General features: G+C 35.6%; 1 protein-coding gene across 3 annotated transcripts in view; it reads left to right on the plus strand.

Annotated features, from left to right (window-relative positions):
- Nucleotides 1-16,706, plus strand: part of LOC127866634 (tryptase-like) — a 204,523-nt gene that overhangs the window by 177,474 nt on the left and 10,343 nt on the right. The window contains exon 1 of one of the 3 annotated variants that reach the window (XM_052407336.1): nt 14,511-14,639. The exons of the other annotated variants lie outside the window; for them this stretch is intronic. Coding sequence (XP_052263296.1) covers nt 14,553-14,639 — 87 coding nt within the window. The 5' untranslated portion in view covers nt 14,511-14,552. Of the gene's footprint in view, nt 1-14,510; nt 14,640-16,706 lie in introns of those variants that run through there. 3 annotated transcript variants of the gene reach the window in all.

The following is a 16,706-nucleotide window of genomic DNA, read 5'->3' on the forward strand; positions in this document are numbered from 1 at the left end:
CATTTTACAAGAATACTGTTTAGCTCGGAGTCCTACAAATTCCTCTATTTGTTTTCCAGCTGCCTCATCTTTGAACATTCCGATAACCTTTTTGTTTACACCCGTTTTAATTCCGGAGGGGTGATCTTTTGGATACTCGCTTGTATCAAACAGTCTTTCAACATCGTTTGAAATGTCTGCATAAAAATCTTTAGTTTTAATTTCGTAGACAAGACTGTCTGTGTCTGTAAACAATAGCTTAGCCATTTGTCCATATTTAGCCTTGATGTAATTATAGTGAAACTCATACATGATTGTCTTGCTCAAGTCTAGAATAGACATTCCAAGATAAATGGGTTTGTTATAACATAACTTGGTTTTTTTCATATGTACAGCTATTAAATTTTCATCAAATATAGTCAAGCGGTCGAAATTAACCTTTGCAAGGAGCTTTTCCGCCTGTGTAATATTATTAACCAATCGGATATCAACACGATTTTCGATGTTCCATTGTTTTTCCAAACACACTGTTGTTCATCAACTTGAAGAAGTCTTTTTCAAAGTTGTTAGCTGCAGCTGTTCGCAATTCAGTGTTCAAGTCGATATATGTTTTTAACCAAGGGCTTTCATCAAACTTAATTCCTCTGTGAATGTTGGTAACTCTGAGCCCTAGCTTTTCATACTGCTGCAAGTTTTCATAATGTACTACATACTTGGTTTTGTTGTTCAAGTTTGGAATAAGCTTTTTAACTTTTGATCCCTTAGGTATAATGTTTTCAGGGGCTAATGGATAGTCATTATGAAGATTATGTAATTCATCAGGATATTCCAAGTCAACTTCTAAAATACACCCCTGTCCTTCTGTGCATGAAATGTTTTTCCAATCGTTAAGCTCATTTTCATTCATCCACTTAAACCCCCCGGTTGGAAGTGGCTTACTCATCGCGCACCCGTAGAGATTGTTAGCATCCAGATAAATGATAAACGATGAGTCTTTGCTTTCATCATAATCATTGCCCATATACTTATTGTTTCCAATACCAAGACGCGTTGAAATTGTACTAACCCCACCTCGAATACCTTGCTTTAACATTAGCAACACGTCATAATCGTTTATAAGCTCAAGTTTTACCTTTGTCAACTTAAGACACGCATCCATAGATAGTCCTGGCGCTGTATAATACCATGCCGGATCTAGTTTATAGTATTTATTGCTAGCATCTCTGAAGTTTTCGAAAACGTCGGCTAGCAGCAAGACATCACTCTTTATGTAGAGTTCAAGGTAGTCTCTTATTGATTTACAGCCAAAAGCCTTCCATACTTTGTTTGCAAATTCATAATCATCATTACTAATAGCCTTACCCGAGAGCTTTGAGTAGAATGCTTCCTTTGGGGGCAATGACGTTTCTGCGAGTTTTTCAACAGAGCTCACATAATCATATGGAAAGATGCCCTTTTGTTTCAAGAGTGTAAACTCATTACCGCTATAGACCTTAGCCAATTCATGAAACTGATCATCGGTAAGATTTCCTGATAAATCATCCAAACTCGATCGCATAAACCTATAGGTATCGATAAACCTAATATCACGATAAATAGGCTTTTTCTGTCCTTTTTTGTTTGTATACGTGTCAACAACAACCTTTTTACAGAACGAAATATACTTTTCCTCGTTATTTGGAATGCAGCTAATTCGTCCTCCAATACTTAACTTTTTAATAAATAGATGACAGTCATATCCAGAAAGATTGTGTAGTAATACAGGAATAAATTTAGGGATTTTATACCCTAAATTACACTTTGAATGTGCCGCTCCTCTAAACTTTCCTGTCAAGTGACAATGATCGCGAACCTTTGTATAGCTATCAGTGTTGCCTTCTAACCTAAACTCGCCTTCTTTACCTTCGCATATATGACATGTGGTCGCAGCATCGTATTTAGCTTGATCATCTTTTGTGAATATTATTTCCTTGGAAAATTTAAATGTGTTGTAAATATCCTTAGTGGTTTGTTCAACAGAGTTAACAAATAATTGCGCGACATCATCTGTTTGATTCTTAGCTGAATACACAACAGGCTCTCGACTATACAATGAGCCATCAGAGCATACCACGTGATAGCAAAACGCGCAAGGCGTATGCTTCTGGAACTTGTGTGTAAACGACGTCGCAGGATTCGGATTACAAGAACTAATAGGCTCGATAAACGATTCGAAGTCTGCATATATTACAAACGGAACCCTCATTGATCTACAGTAATGCTTGAAATACTCTGTGGTTCCCTCTGCTGGCATCACTATTTTTTGTGTGCTGTGTAATGAACAATATTCATTGTGTCTTTGAAGACCCTCAACTGTTCGATGACCTGTTAAGCACCTTTTACAATAATACATTTTATTGTGACTGGTTTCAGTTCGTCCCGAAGCTAATTTTTTAAAATTTTTAATCAAGCAATAATGTTTTGTTTTTCCATTTGAAATCAGCAATAAATCAATAGCCTTTTCACTTTTGTTTTTACTTATTATTAGTGGGTAAATATCCTTTTCTTTAGAATCATAACCGAATATATTGATGCTCAAGTTGTTGTTTCTTTCAAATTTACTTATTACATTTTCATCCACTGCAACTGGAAATTTAATACCATTCCAATTTAACGACTTTGCGTGTTCCTTTAATTGTTCGGTTATTCTTTCGGAATGTTTTACAATAGGATTTAATGCTCTCGTGACGCACCACTTGAAACATTCGTCATCTTCATTCTTTATGTTAATAATTGCCTTTTTAGCAGCCAACTCTTTCGGCAATGGAATGTATGATTTACCTTTTAATGGCTTATACGTACCGGTGTTAATTTCCAGTCTAATGACGGACTTTAGTCTCCAATTGCTTCCCTTCATTTGAAAATTTGCAAACGATTCCAAAATCCTATCTACCATTTGGGTAAATAATTCAGCAACATCAGTTCCCTCCAATACTATTTCAGTTCTCGAAACAAAGGGTATTTTTTCGATTACACCAGTTTCATGTTCCATGGAATGCCGCTCCATTTCACACACTAGCACTAGATTCATTTTTATTTGACGATGTTTGCTCATAAACTTTACAACTTCAGGTTTAACAATATCTAAAAATGTTGGAGCATCAGTTTTTTCAACCCCATCAATAACATATTGCCTTGCAAAACGTTTAAGTGCAGTTTTACTTTCTTTAATTACTATGGCACTTTCACTAATTTTAATATCACGTTCACTTCTTTGCTGCTTCTTATAGTAATTATTATAAATAGATTCGACTTCTGCTTTAAACGCATCAGCCTTTTTGCTTATCGCTTTCCTTAAAGGCTCTGGTGTATGTTTAATAATCCAATCATAGCTATTTTTTGCAGCTGTCTTTACAGGTTTAACAGCCCAATCATAGCTATTTTTTTACAGCAGTCTTTACAGGTTTAACAGCCCAATTAAATAACCTATTTATCATAGTAGGTTTTTTAGCTGGTTCAGCCCTTGTATCCTCCCTCGCATTTTCCCATACATCATTATCCCTTGCATCCTCCCTTGCATTTTCCCAAACATCATCATCCGAATCCTCATCGTTGCGTCTGCTCAGCCTCGCTATTAACTCAGCTTTTGTGAGCTTCGAATATCCGCACATACCCTGATCTTTTGCGGCTTTCTTCAACTCTTTTACAGTTTTGTTATTCATTTTATATATATTAAAAAATATTTAGGTCAATTCAATTTTTTTTATAAGCATGTGTTTTGCTTATAAAAACATGATCTCATACCTCATTCCATTTACCACTTGTCCGTTGTTTCTCTTTTTTATATTAGAACCAAGCGCTTTTATTGCTTGGTATTTTGAGTAATAGGTTGTTTCCTCTCCAGTTTCAATATTCGTTAATTTAACAATTACTTTAGGTGAAAACTGTATAGGTCTGCCTCGCGGTCTTTTTTCATTAGGTTCTGGTATAACAACATCTTCTCGTTTCCAATCTAGTCCGTTTTCCTTTGCAATCAACATTAACTCCATTATACTTTGATCAGTCGTAGCAGGAACGTCAATACTTTCTAGCATTTTAATTAATACTTTCTTTGTGTACTTCATTTTTTATATAGTAAAAAAATACTTAAGCCATTTTCATTTTATTTTCCTTAATACACTACAGTCATTTTAGTTCCGTCAGAGTGAAAGTTTAACATTTTATCTGAAATCACAACTGCGAACGCTTCCGTCTCTGCTGGCACAGGATTATTGAATATTGCTTTTATTTGAATGTCTACAACTCCCGACTTTAGTCTTTCGCTTTGTTTACTAACATCAAACACCATAATTGGATACAGATCTTTGAAATCCATAGGTGTAATGTTACACTGCGTTATCAACGGATCCATCCCATAAAACTTTTCACCAAATCTAGATGCTTCATAATACGCTCTCGCAAACTGTTGATTTGGGAATGACAAGTTGTAATCTACAGCTGGATAACGTTCTTGATTCATCATAATGAACATGTTTTTGAGATCGCAATGATCAAAAAGTGATGGATTTGCTTCTTGATTACCATCACGATCAGTTTGAAATCCTACTAAAATGTACCTCGGTTTTTCGGGTGATGTCTTAACACTTAGTCTCCAGCTGAACGTAGTAGACTGTGGCACTGTAATAGTGTCGCATTGTCTCGCTCTGAAACTAACGGGTAATGTTGCCTTCGCCTCAATTGTTTTGTACAGCTGCATTCGCTCCATATCTGCAGGTATGATATGAGGCATAAACCATGAAATTCTGTCAATGTTTACTTTACCAGCAGCAGGAACTCCATCCACTGCACGTGCTCTAAAGATTGCGTCATCGTCTGATTTTCTAACGAGGGTTAGCGTATGTTTAAAGCCATACACAATCTTGTCATAGTCATCACAAAATCCAAAAATGTGTTTCAGCGGGACAATGAATGAGAATGTTCCCTTAACGGTTGGCTTTTGAATTAGGTGTAAATGTCGAGCAGCAAATCCTAGGTTGTTTGCAATAACAGCTGTTGCAGTGCTATCTTTAGCCCAAAGCTGATTGAGCCCTTGTGCTTTACAAAACTCATCAGGATACTTTAGCAATCCAATCATTGTTGTGGCCTGTCCCGGATGATACAAGGATTCTACTTCTTGGTTTGAAAGCGAATACGTTATTTGTGAAAACAAATGCATAAGTCCGTTGTGTGTTATCACTACTGCGTCTGCGTTTGTGTATAGATCACCGTTGGCTTTAGTCAATCGACCTTCAAATTGTAAGTATGATTCCGCAGGATGAGTAAAGAGGTCTTGCAACTCAATGTTGATACGTATTTCACCAGCTGAGTTTAAATTCGTACGAGATACAGGCTCATACTCGTGACACTCATATTTTTCTATCGATTCGTCAACTGTTGCAGGTTCTGTAAAATTTAATATTTCGCTTGACATTGTTACTTTTTTATTAACGAAGAAAAAAGTTTTAAGCAAGACGAAGACCGGAGCCTGTGTTCAAACTTTTTACAAGATCTTGAATTGAGATTGCGGCGGCTCTCTTCACCCCGACGCCGGAACCCACAAACCTATTGTAAATGTCCACTTCATTGGAACCCATATTAATTAGAGAAGCTAACGCGTCCCTCGATTCTTGCGTTAATTCTTGATTGGTAGGTGTTTTATATCCATCAATCAAAGCCTTAGCTTTAGCTATGGCTACATCTTTTCCAACATCGATAGCTTTTATACCAACTTCTTTTACAACCGATTTTCCGGCTGTGATAGCCTTTTTACCTAGTTCTGTTTTTGATGCGCTACTCACTTTCGATGCCACCGTTTTTGCGACATTTGCAGCAGTTTTTGCAGCCGTTGATCCTACTATTCGCTTAACGAAATTTGCAGCAGTGTCAAATATTCCAGCACCACCAATAACGTGTTTTTTTATGTATCTTCGTTTAGTTGTAACAATCATTTTTTTAAATAAGCAACATTAAAGTTTTATAATAGTCTTTATCTATTACCCCTTGTCTCAACAAATCATCTGCTAGGTCTATGATTTCATTTTTTACTCCAGTATTGCCCGCTTTATAACTTGCAACTCGTAATGAAAGCATGTTAACCAGTGTATTCGGATCAGAAGGCATTAACGCTATTCCTTCTCCTTTCTTCTCCGGAGTCCTTAAAGGAATTTTTGTTGTCTTTTTAGGCTTGACATACTTTTCGTATACAGGTTTTATGATGTTTTTATACTTCTCTCCTGAACTAGATTTAACCTTTCCCGTATCAGGATTTATGATTGCATTGGTGGATAGTAAAATTGTTTCGTAGGAGTCAATATCCTGAGAGGAATATATATTGGAATCAGGAGTTTTGGAGGTGATTAGTTCCCACAGTCCAGGAGTTCCCTCATATTTGGTGTTTCCTAAAATAATATCATCCCCTGATAGTGTTACCTTAGAATCACCTATATAAAAGGACCCGTTTTTATCATACAAACCAAATGTTTTATCGGTTTGTGTTTTGCTTGCCATTGATTTCAAGAATTCCGTTGCTATTGGACCAAGTTTTATTAAGCTTTCTTTCGGTCCTTTATCCTCTTCTGCTTGTATGCTCGGATAATGAGGGAACCTAACTGCATAAGGTGCTGTAGCTGTTAATGCTGCAGGTAGCGCTTGGATAGCACTTGACGTGGCTTCTGTTAACTCTTTTTGAGAGTCGGTGATAGGTTTGTAGAGTTTTGTTAGTTCTCTTTGTAAACTTATATCTCCTATCTTTTCAGATAAAGAGTTTTGACGAATGTTATGCTTTGACTTTAGAAACTCCTTCACAAGAAAGTCTCTTTTTTGCGGATCTGTTATCTTTAAAAACGACATTTTTAAATAGAAATAATAATGTTTTTAGACGTGATTTTCAACGTGATTTTCAACGTGATTTTAAACGTGATTTTAAACGTGATTTCAACGTGATTTTAGACGTGATTTCAACGTGATTTTAAACGTGATTTTAAACGTGATTTTAACGTGATTTAAAACGTGATTCGTAACGTCTTACGTCGTACGTCTCACGTCTTACGTCTCACGTCTTACGTCTCACGTCTTACGTCTCACGTCATACGTTGTTTGAGCGGTGTTCGTCTTTTTTTATAAACGTCTCTTTCGATTTACTAAACATGTTTTGAAACGATAAAATTGCATCGTCACGTCCTTTCGCAATAAGAGACTGTTTTGTTTGCTCGTCTAAACCTACTCTTATTTTAGATCTTATTTCTTCTTTCATTTGATTAAATTTGTCTAGTTCACTTAGAATCAATGAGTATTCTTCATCAGAAATTCGATCGTCTGCTAACGCCTTTGATATAAGATCACTTATTGTGTTCAACTTTGCATCCGCAAGAGTTTTAATTTTTTCGTGTTTTTCAGCTTTTATTGATAGCTTTTTATTGGTTTGACTTCCAACGATAGACAATAGTCCTATACCTAAGGCAGCACCTTCCATTGCTATTGCAATTGGCGCTGCAATGATTGTACTCAATACCCCTATCCCTGTAGCACCTAACACCATTGAAAAAACAACAAAAACGTTGTCCACTCCTGCTATAACTCTCACTGCTCTGTGATACTTTTTAGACAAGTTAGCACGCTTGTCTCTTTCTGTGGCAATTTCTTTTTGAATTTCGTTAATCTTTTGAAGTCTGTATGACTGAGCAGTTCCTTCAACTCTTATCAGTTCAGGAGCCGATGGAACAGCAGGTAAAGCTGGATATAGTTTAGCGTCACTAGCATACGTACCGTATGCGTTACATTTAGAATCTTTATACTCCATTTTTATATTGACAAAAATATATTTTTAAAACGACTGATGTGTGACAAAGCATAAAGATTCGCCTTCAACAATATTGACTGCAACGTCTGAGTTGTTTTGAATTGTAACAATTATGTCGTCAACAGATTCAGCAATAATTCCATCTTGTAAACTACATTTCTTTTCCTTTAAACTTTGTTTGAGCGATACCGAACAAACACCTTGAAATAACCGTAAACCTATTTTTAATTCAATAGTAAGTGCTGCTTTCGGTTTAATAGTAAGCGATTGCTGCGTTAAAATACTCCATTTACCATACAGTTGTTCTGCAGGATGCGCAAGATTCTCGTGTGGCAACCATTTAACTGACGCTGGTGGTGGTTGTTTATACTTGTGGATAAACTTGTGAATTGGCATACTAGATCTTTGCATTTTTATATATGTAAATATAAATATTTATATTTACAACAGCATTCCTAGTATTGGAATACTGCTAAATGGTGAATTAGGTCCTAGTAGCAATCCTGATCCGGTTTTCATGTACAACCCTTTTCCGGTTTTCATGTATAATCCCTCTCCTAACGAACTACCTTTCCTCCACGGAGCTAAATACAATCCTTTACCTGCTTGTGTTACTTTACAACCGCTTCCGTTTTTCTTTAAATACAAAACACCCGATCCACTAATTTTGTCGACAACTTTACTACCGGCTGCGGCTCCTACGCCGGTTAGCAAACCGGTTGCAAGTCCTGGTAAAACGCTTGACATAAGAAACTTACCCGCGGTAGCCAACATCGGCAAAATAGCTCCAATAAATCCACCTTCAACTTTTGCGTTGTGTTCTATTTGTGTTTTTGACATTTTAATCGTCACTCCTTTACCACTTTGGTACGCTTTTGTCATTTTGTTAATCTGTGCTTGAGTGAGGGCTAGCATGTGTTCTCCAGATAAATCCTTGTGTGATAGGCGAATAGACACGGGAGCTCCTGATTGAATAGCTTTTTTGATCTTTTCTCTCTGACCTTCGCTAATATTTACTTTTATATTTACGAAACGACTCATTTTATATATGATTAAAAAAAACTTTTTAGTTTAAACTTCTCGTATGTGGAACCTCATAGAAAGTTCTTCACCGCGCAAATTTATAAGTTGACCGGTTTGATCAGTAAGTTTTGTTTCCATTGACGAAATTGTGCTTATAGTGATAGGTAAATAAATTAAATTAACTGGAACTTCAATAATTTTATAGCCAGGTCCAACTGATGGAAAAAAACTGTATATAATGTTTTCAGTTACACCATTCGAATATGATGAACCAATTATATCACTAGTTACTTTCAAGCTATTGACACTTATTATATTAACAATGTTTTCTGATTCATTGTACCCTGATGAGTATACTTTTGCATTAAACCCCAATACCGTTCTGACAGAGTTTGGCGTTGTAAAGTCTATTTGATACTTTGCTTTAATCTCTAGAACAGACCTGAGCGTGCTGTTGTTTGGCTCTAGTGTTATGCCGTACTTATCAAATTTAGAGTTGTAGTGGCCATTATCTCTCATTATTCGTTGTATGTATTCGTTTATGTCCTCAAGTTCGTATGAGCCTTCGGGAATATTTATATCATACCAATCATCTCCGTTGTTTGGGCTATAGCGAAAGTTATTGTTTGAAGAGTCTATATTTGGAAATGAATAGTATGTTTCTAAATTAACTAGCGCCATTTCATACTTTTTGTTTTTATCTAGTTGTATGAGTGGTCTAAATTTAGTCTTAATGCAAGTGCTTTTCTCACTCAACAAGATGTAAAACGAAGATTTTGGCTCCGTATTTTTAGCAGTTGTTTCCGTATTATTTGCAATTCTTTCTAATAGCGTTGTTTCCATTTTTATATTAGTATTATTTTTTTTACACTGATTCGGACATATAAAAGCAGTCGAATCCCGATCTATACTTACCATTATTTTTTTTACTAGTAAGATCTATTACAGCAAATCCATGAGGACGGTCCCAGGCTACTTTACAAAAATTTCTAAATTCTTCTTTTGACATATCAGTTGAAACGTGATCGTTGTAGATGTTATTAATATTTTTCATGTCTTGTGGAAATAAACAAATAAAGTTTGCATTTTCACGTATTGTTTGTCTCGGAAGTTTAAAGTAGTTTTGTGCAAGATAAAAGCAGTCTACATTGCTGTGCCGTCCTCTTATGTAATAAGTTTCACATTTGTTTTGTTTTTCCAACTGAAGGTCGTCAAAAATCATTAGATTTTTTTTAGAGCTGCACAAGTCTCTAGGATCAGGTACATCATCAGACGTTTCAAAAAAATTACATTCAATATCAGCTGGTTTATCTAAAATTTTAGCCATTTCTTCAACTAAAAGAGCTGGTGAAACGTCATTCTCCATTATATAGTCTTGCTCGTTAAACAATTTTATAATCTCTTCTTTAGGTAGCTTTTCTTCAAATGCTTTCTTAATAATTCTGTACTCCGGCTGAAAAAGCGACTTGCCAAAAACTTGCAAGTTGTTGTAGTCTAACCAGCCTGGTTGAAGTAAAAGGTTTAACAATAGTATAGTTTTTCCACATCCGCTTTACCAATAATAAGACCTCGTATTGATCTCGGTAAAAGTTTACTGTTGTATCTTTTTGTATTTACGTCATTCCACGAAAGATCTTTAACTTCCATTTTAAATATAAATTATTTTTTCATTAAAAAATGTATTGTGTAAAGTGCAAAAGCAAAACTGAAACAGTTGATGTAAAAAATGTTGTCAGTAAGAACAATAAATCAATGCTTCGCGGAAAGTGCTCCGTTTGCGGTTGTGTTAAAACACAGTTTGTAAAAATGCATACTAAAACTGGCGGAGACTTGGTTTCGACGTTGAATAAGGTGACGAGTAAAGTCAAGCTTCCGTGGGCTAAATTTCCCGGTGAAATGCATATTCCAGGAATGAACTTTGCAGGACCTGGAACTAATTTAAACGAGAGATTAACTTCAACTGGCGCATATAAAGACTGGAGTAAACCAGTTGATCGAGTTGATAATGCCGCATACCTTCATGATTTAGCTTACCAACACTTTCCAGATACAGCAGGTAGAAACGTAGCTGATCAAATTATGCTTGAACAAATGGATGCTATTAAAGACCCAACACTCCGTGAAAGAATTGAGCGTAGTATAATAAAGCCGATAATATCTACCAAGGCAAAGTTTGGGTTGGGTTATAATGGGAAAAAAAAGTCGTGGCTAAAGAAATAAAATGGTCTGATCAGCTCGCAGTCGAACTGCATAGACCCGTTGTAAAACGTTTTAGAAAAAGAATAGTCGTTGCCCATGGCATTGATAACATATGGGCTGCGGATTTAGTTGACATGCAAGCTTTTGCTAAGTTTAATAATGGTGTAAAATACTTGCTAACAGTTATTGATGTATTTTCAAAATATGGATGGATTGTTCCATTAAAGAGTAAAACCGGAGTTGAGGTTGCTGAAGCATTTAACAAAATATTTAAAAACAGACAACCTCAAAAGTTGTGGGTCGATAAAGGAAAGGAGTTCTACAATAAAAACGTTATGGCGTTGGGAGTCGAGTTGTATTCCACAGAAAACGAAGAGAAAAGTTCCGTGGTAGAGCGATGGAACAGAACAATGAAGGAAAAAATGTTCAAATACTTTTCAGCCAACTCTACCAAAAAATATGTTGATGTCTTAGATGAAATGGTCAATGACTATAACAACACAAAGCATTCATCAATCAAAATGACACCTGATGATGCTAGTGATAAAAAAAATGAAAGTGTTGTTTGGGTAAATTTGTACTCCAAACACCCACAAAAGTACGGTAAGCCAATATTTGAAGTCGGCGATAAGGTAAGAATAACTAAGAAAAAGGGAATATTTGAAAAAGGATATACACCGAGATGGACTGAGGAGGTGTTTACAGTGTCACAAGTTCAATATACAGATCCGCCAACGTATAAAATCACTGATTACAATGATGAGGAAATACAGGGTACGTTTTATGAACAAGAACTTCAAAAAACAAGTCAAGAAGTATATAGAATAGAAAAAGTTATTAGAAAACGCGGGGACAAGTCGTTAGTCAAGTGGCTTGGATATCCCGAATCGTTTAATTCATGGGTTGACAATAAAAACCTAATAGACTTGTAATAGTCATTTTCATACCCAAGTGAGGGTTTGGAAATGGACCTTAATCCTTTTTAAAATCTACTAAATCCATAACACGTTCATCATAAATCCAACTGTTTTTAACAGGTTTATGGCTTTTGCATATTTTGCAATTAAATAATTTTTGTGTCAATTTTAAGTCTTGTAAAAATTTATTTAGATGCTCATTTGGTGGTGGATTTTCAATCTGCTGAATACGCCGTTGAATCAATTCTTGTACCGTTTTGTCATCCATTTTATATAGTAAAAAAAAAATACTTAAGTCATTTTCATTTTATTTTTATTTTTGTAAAATGCACGAATAATGGTAGTGGTCAAAAGTCCTCGAGCCGCCGCGTTTGCGAATGGGATGCTGCCCCGAGCTTGACCTTTCGGAAATATGTAATATCTTGAAAAAGATATTATACATTTATATATATATAGAATTTCCTGGGGGATATATAATATCTTGAAAAATATATTATACATTTATATATAGAATTTCCTGGGACACGGATGGGAAACGGATGGGAAACGGTTCTGTCCCAGAAGCCTAGTTATCCCTCTACTTCTGAGGTTTTCATTTTATGATTTTATTCTTTATAATATCAAGCTTTTCTTGCATGGATAAAACGTACAAAGTCGATCAAACCTAATACTAACCGTAATTAGTTAGTTCCGGCATGTGATAGAGGTAATACAAAAGTCACGTTTCAGCTAACCGCATATCACTTAGTTTATCCTACACCACTTTATCCGACAGTAAATATCGCAAATGACAGGATACAAATACCCTCTTATAATAAAAAATAACATTAATTCACACGAGTAATATAAATGTATACTCAAACTACATATTGATTTGCCCATTTTTCTTGCCATGTTAGACGACAGGATTACATAGTTCTGCATTAGGAATGTTAGCCTATCAGCCATGTATTTTATTGCCGAGCCTCTCTTCTTCCTTTACAGTCTACCAGGTCTTCAACATTAGCTCCGACTCAAGATGAAGCTCTGCTGCTTATCGATTCCAAAGGCCTGTCTTCTTCGCCGCGTTTTTGTATTTCTTCTCGCTCTTATTGTACAACATAGGATTCCCCGTGAGTCAATCTGCCATGTCAACCGCCTGTTTCATTTTGATTTGAAGCTTGTTTCTTAAATGTTAATTGTCTTCAAATATAATAATAATCGATTGTGTTGATAATGTGAGTCTTGTTCTGAGAAACTGGGCTTAATTTACGTAAAGTGTCGTCCCAGATTAGCCTGTGCAGTCCGCACAGGCTAATCAGGGACGACACTTTTCGCTTGTATGAAATTTTTCGTTAAAATGAAGTCTCTTCTTAGCAAAAATCCAATTTAGGCGGAAAGTGTCGTCCCTGATTAGCCTAAGCGGACTGCACAGGCTAATCTGGGACGACACTTTACGCACATGCATTAAGCCAAGTTTTCTCAGAACACGACTCATGTCAAATCACAATCTTGAAAGTAATGAGTCGTGGATTCTGATTTGCTGCTCGAATTGCAATTTGAATCCTGTAAACACTCTTAAAAAGTCAATGCAGGGCAAGTTACTTTCTATGACCATTGAGACCGCCGTTTGTGAAAAAATGTCAACATTGAAAATTTGTATTAATAAGGGATTTTTGTTACTTAGAAGAAACAATGTAAAGGACGAAATAATTGAATGTTTTTTCTTTTTATTGGAACGTATCGAGTTAAGATGAAATTGAATTACAATATTATCTGTTTTTGTCGAATTGTCGATCAGCAAAACCATGCGACTATGTCAAAAGTTTTTACCGTTACGAAATGCATCATGTGCTTTCCCACGAGCTCTATACACGTGACTCAAAAAGGATCCACGACTCAACAAAACAGGCCATACAAGAGTTTTTGGCCTAACTTGTTGCATCTTGTTTTAATATTTAATACACATGCATATGTCGCGTGATGATGATCTGAAATATTAACTTTATGATGCTATATTCTTAAATCTTTTTCTAAAAAGAATGGATGTAGTTGACACTTGTTCGTAATTTCATTTCATCATTCCTCAAAAGTTGTATCTCTTTTGCTTTGGTCTCCTTCCTACCATTGAGTAATTAAATGGTAATTAAATTGAATGCGTTTTAATTCCATTTTATTATTGTACAACGGCATATTTGCACGGTATGCGAAAAAAACGCCCAACCTGAAATAAGGTGTTTTTCATCAGGAAGGGGCACAACCATCGATGCTACAGCGCTGTCGTCATGCATAATGGCATACGTCAGCATGTCAATGAACACGCTATTTGCATTGGAGTTCATATTCCTAAAAACGATCGTTTTAATATTTTTTATGACAAAAGTATATGAATGTAACAATTTTAAACATCGTAGCGCCATAAATTGGCAAGACCATTTAATTCCAACTAATAACTAATAATTCACTAATATGAAATTGTTAATTTCGACAAATTGCGACAAGCGGTTTCTCGCCCAAGCGATTATGCGACATCACGTGGCATGGTCCAAGAGAAGTGCTTTAAAACGCTCAAACTGTTGCTGCAACCGTCATGGAGGAGCTGAATCTCTGCGAACTGCAGTATTTCGTCTTAAATAAAAATGAAGACTTGGCTTCCATATGTCATCGGCTTACACTTGGTGCTTATATTTGTGGAGTTGGGATGGTGTAACACACTAGATAATAAGGTAATTAATAAGTTTTACAAGTTTATTGTCGATTAAATGTTGTACAGGGCTCGCTTCCGCAAAGCTACTTTACGGAAAAGCTGTACGGAACTTTCCATTTAATATAAGTTTTCATGGTTCCTATAATATGTACATATAAATCAAAGCGCAAAAGAATAAGAAGATAATGCCTAGATAGCGATCAAGTATAATGTTTCGGAATTTTTACAGACGCTGCAATGTTTTCCTAAACCAATGTCCAGGCTCGCGGTCGTCAATGCACGTTTGGAAACACGCAATGACGCTTGCACGCGTTGATATTGGTGGAGCCTCGTCGCTTTATTTGATTTCCTGATTAATGTTCGTTTAATGACGTATTGAAAAGTAACCCATAGTGTTTTTAAATAACATAGTGCTATGAAAGCCATAAAATTGTGTCCATTCGCGGGCATCTAGGGTAACGCCATCAATTATTTTAACGTTGTTTTATGTCGGACCGTTATGTTCTTCATAATCATCTCCTTAATGAAGATGTTGTGATGTTGTTGTTCATTTAATAGCTCAACAGAGTCGTAAGCGGTTGATGACCCGCGATTTCTGACTGAATTTATTTTAAATCAAATGAATGCTACCAAGAGCACACGCTGGCAATTCTATCACGCTCAGTAAGCGTTCCCCTTATTGCAAGACATATTTTTGAACACAACAATTTCATATTTTATGTTGGTAGCTCATTGCTGTTTAACAATTTATGTTTGTTGAAAATTAACCGGCCTTGATCTTAATCTTTTTACAGTCAATCATCGTGTTTAATGCGGCATGCATGGTAAAAGAGGACCCATATTTAGAAAGTGGTAATCAGCGACATTGTCACATTTGCTCATTAAATGTTAACTGATCATAACATTATTTTTAGTGTGATTATATTATTATTAATTATATTATTTGCATTAAATAACTTAAATTGCCCGCATGCATCATTTATTTATATTGTTTATTCTTTATCACATTAACCTAACTTTGTTGTTCTTGTCATTATTTAAGAAATAAAACGTTACATATTTATTTATATTCACTTCAGTTTTCTTTATGATTTGGCTCCATAAAATTGACATTCAAAGGTTCTAGTAAGCGCACTCCATGTAATAAAGTGTCCACGATTATATACTTATATCTTTTATTCTCTTGCGATTCTCCTGCATGTCAATTTATTGACATGCAATTCGTCGGAGAAAAACGAAGTTATAGGTGTTTTATTGTTTATTGTAATTTTTATTGTTTCCTCATCATATGTTCCAAAGCTCAAGTGAAGAAGGAGCCAAGACTGAAACTGTCATCTTTTCATCGGTTTATTGTTGTGCTTTATATAATATAAATGTCTATACTAATTACTTAATTGAATACATATTTGTAATTGTATACATATATCACTTATGAGTGACGATACGAAATTGTGCGATTACAATTCGAGGTTGTTAAATTTAGGTGCGAGATTGCGAGATTAATTTTGCATTTAAATAGGTCGATTGATGAATGGTGATAATGTCGAGAACAACAACATGGACGCATTAGTTAAAAACAACTTTACAGAATTGCATGTTCTCGTTTGCTTCCATGTCAATCCATAGTACTTGCATCATGATTGACTGCTATTCACGAATGCCACTGATGCGAAACACATCAAAGGGGTGCCATTTTAGTTCTTTTCGAGATGCAAATACTACTTAATAAATCAAACGTGTGCTTCTATTTCAATTAACAATATACATTTTTGATATGACATTTAAGTTGAATGGAAAATACTCTGATTCTTCCATATTTTTCACCCACCCTTTGATGTTTCTTCCCTTTTTATGCCACGTTTATTTCGCGAATCTTTTAAGCACCATCCTTGTCATGCTCCTACTTTTTTATGTTTCAATGTTCTCGTCAATCTTCGGCAGGCAATATGTCAGGTTGCTCTTATAAAGCTCGGTGGTGGTATACAAAACTGACCTCGTGTTATGCAAAATAAAAACAAACGGAAACCAGGGTTAACTATAATCATTAAGTGCCACATGCGTTAAATGTTCAACACGATGAAGCAAA

Source organism: Dreissena polymorpha, chromosome 2 (genome assembly GCF_020536995.1).
Source record: "Dreissena polymorpha isolate Duluth1 chromosome 2, UMN_Dpol_1.0, whole genome shotgun sequence".
NCBI lineage: Eukaryota > Metazoa > Mollusca > Bivalvia > Myida > Dreissenidae > Dreissena > Dreissena polymorpha.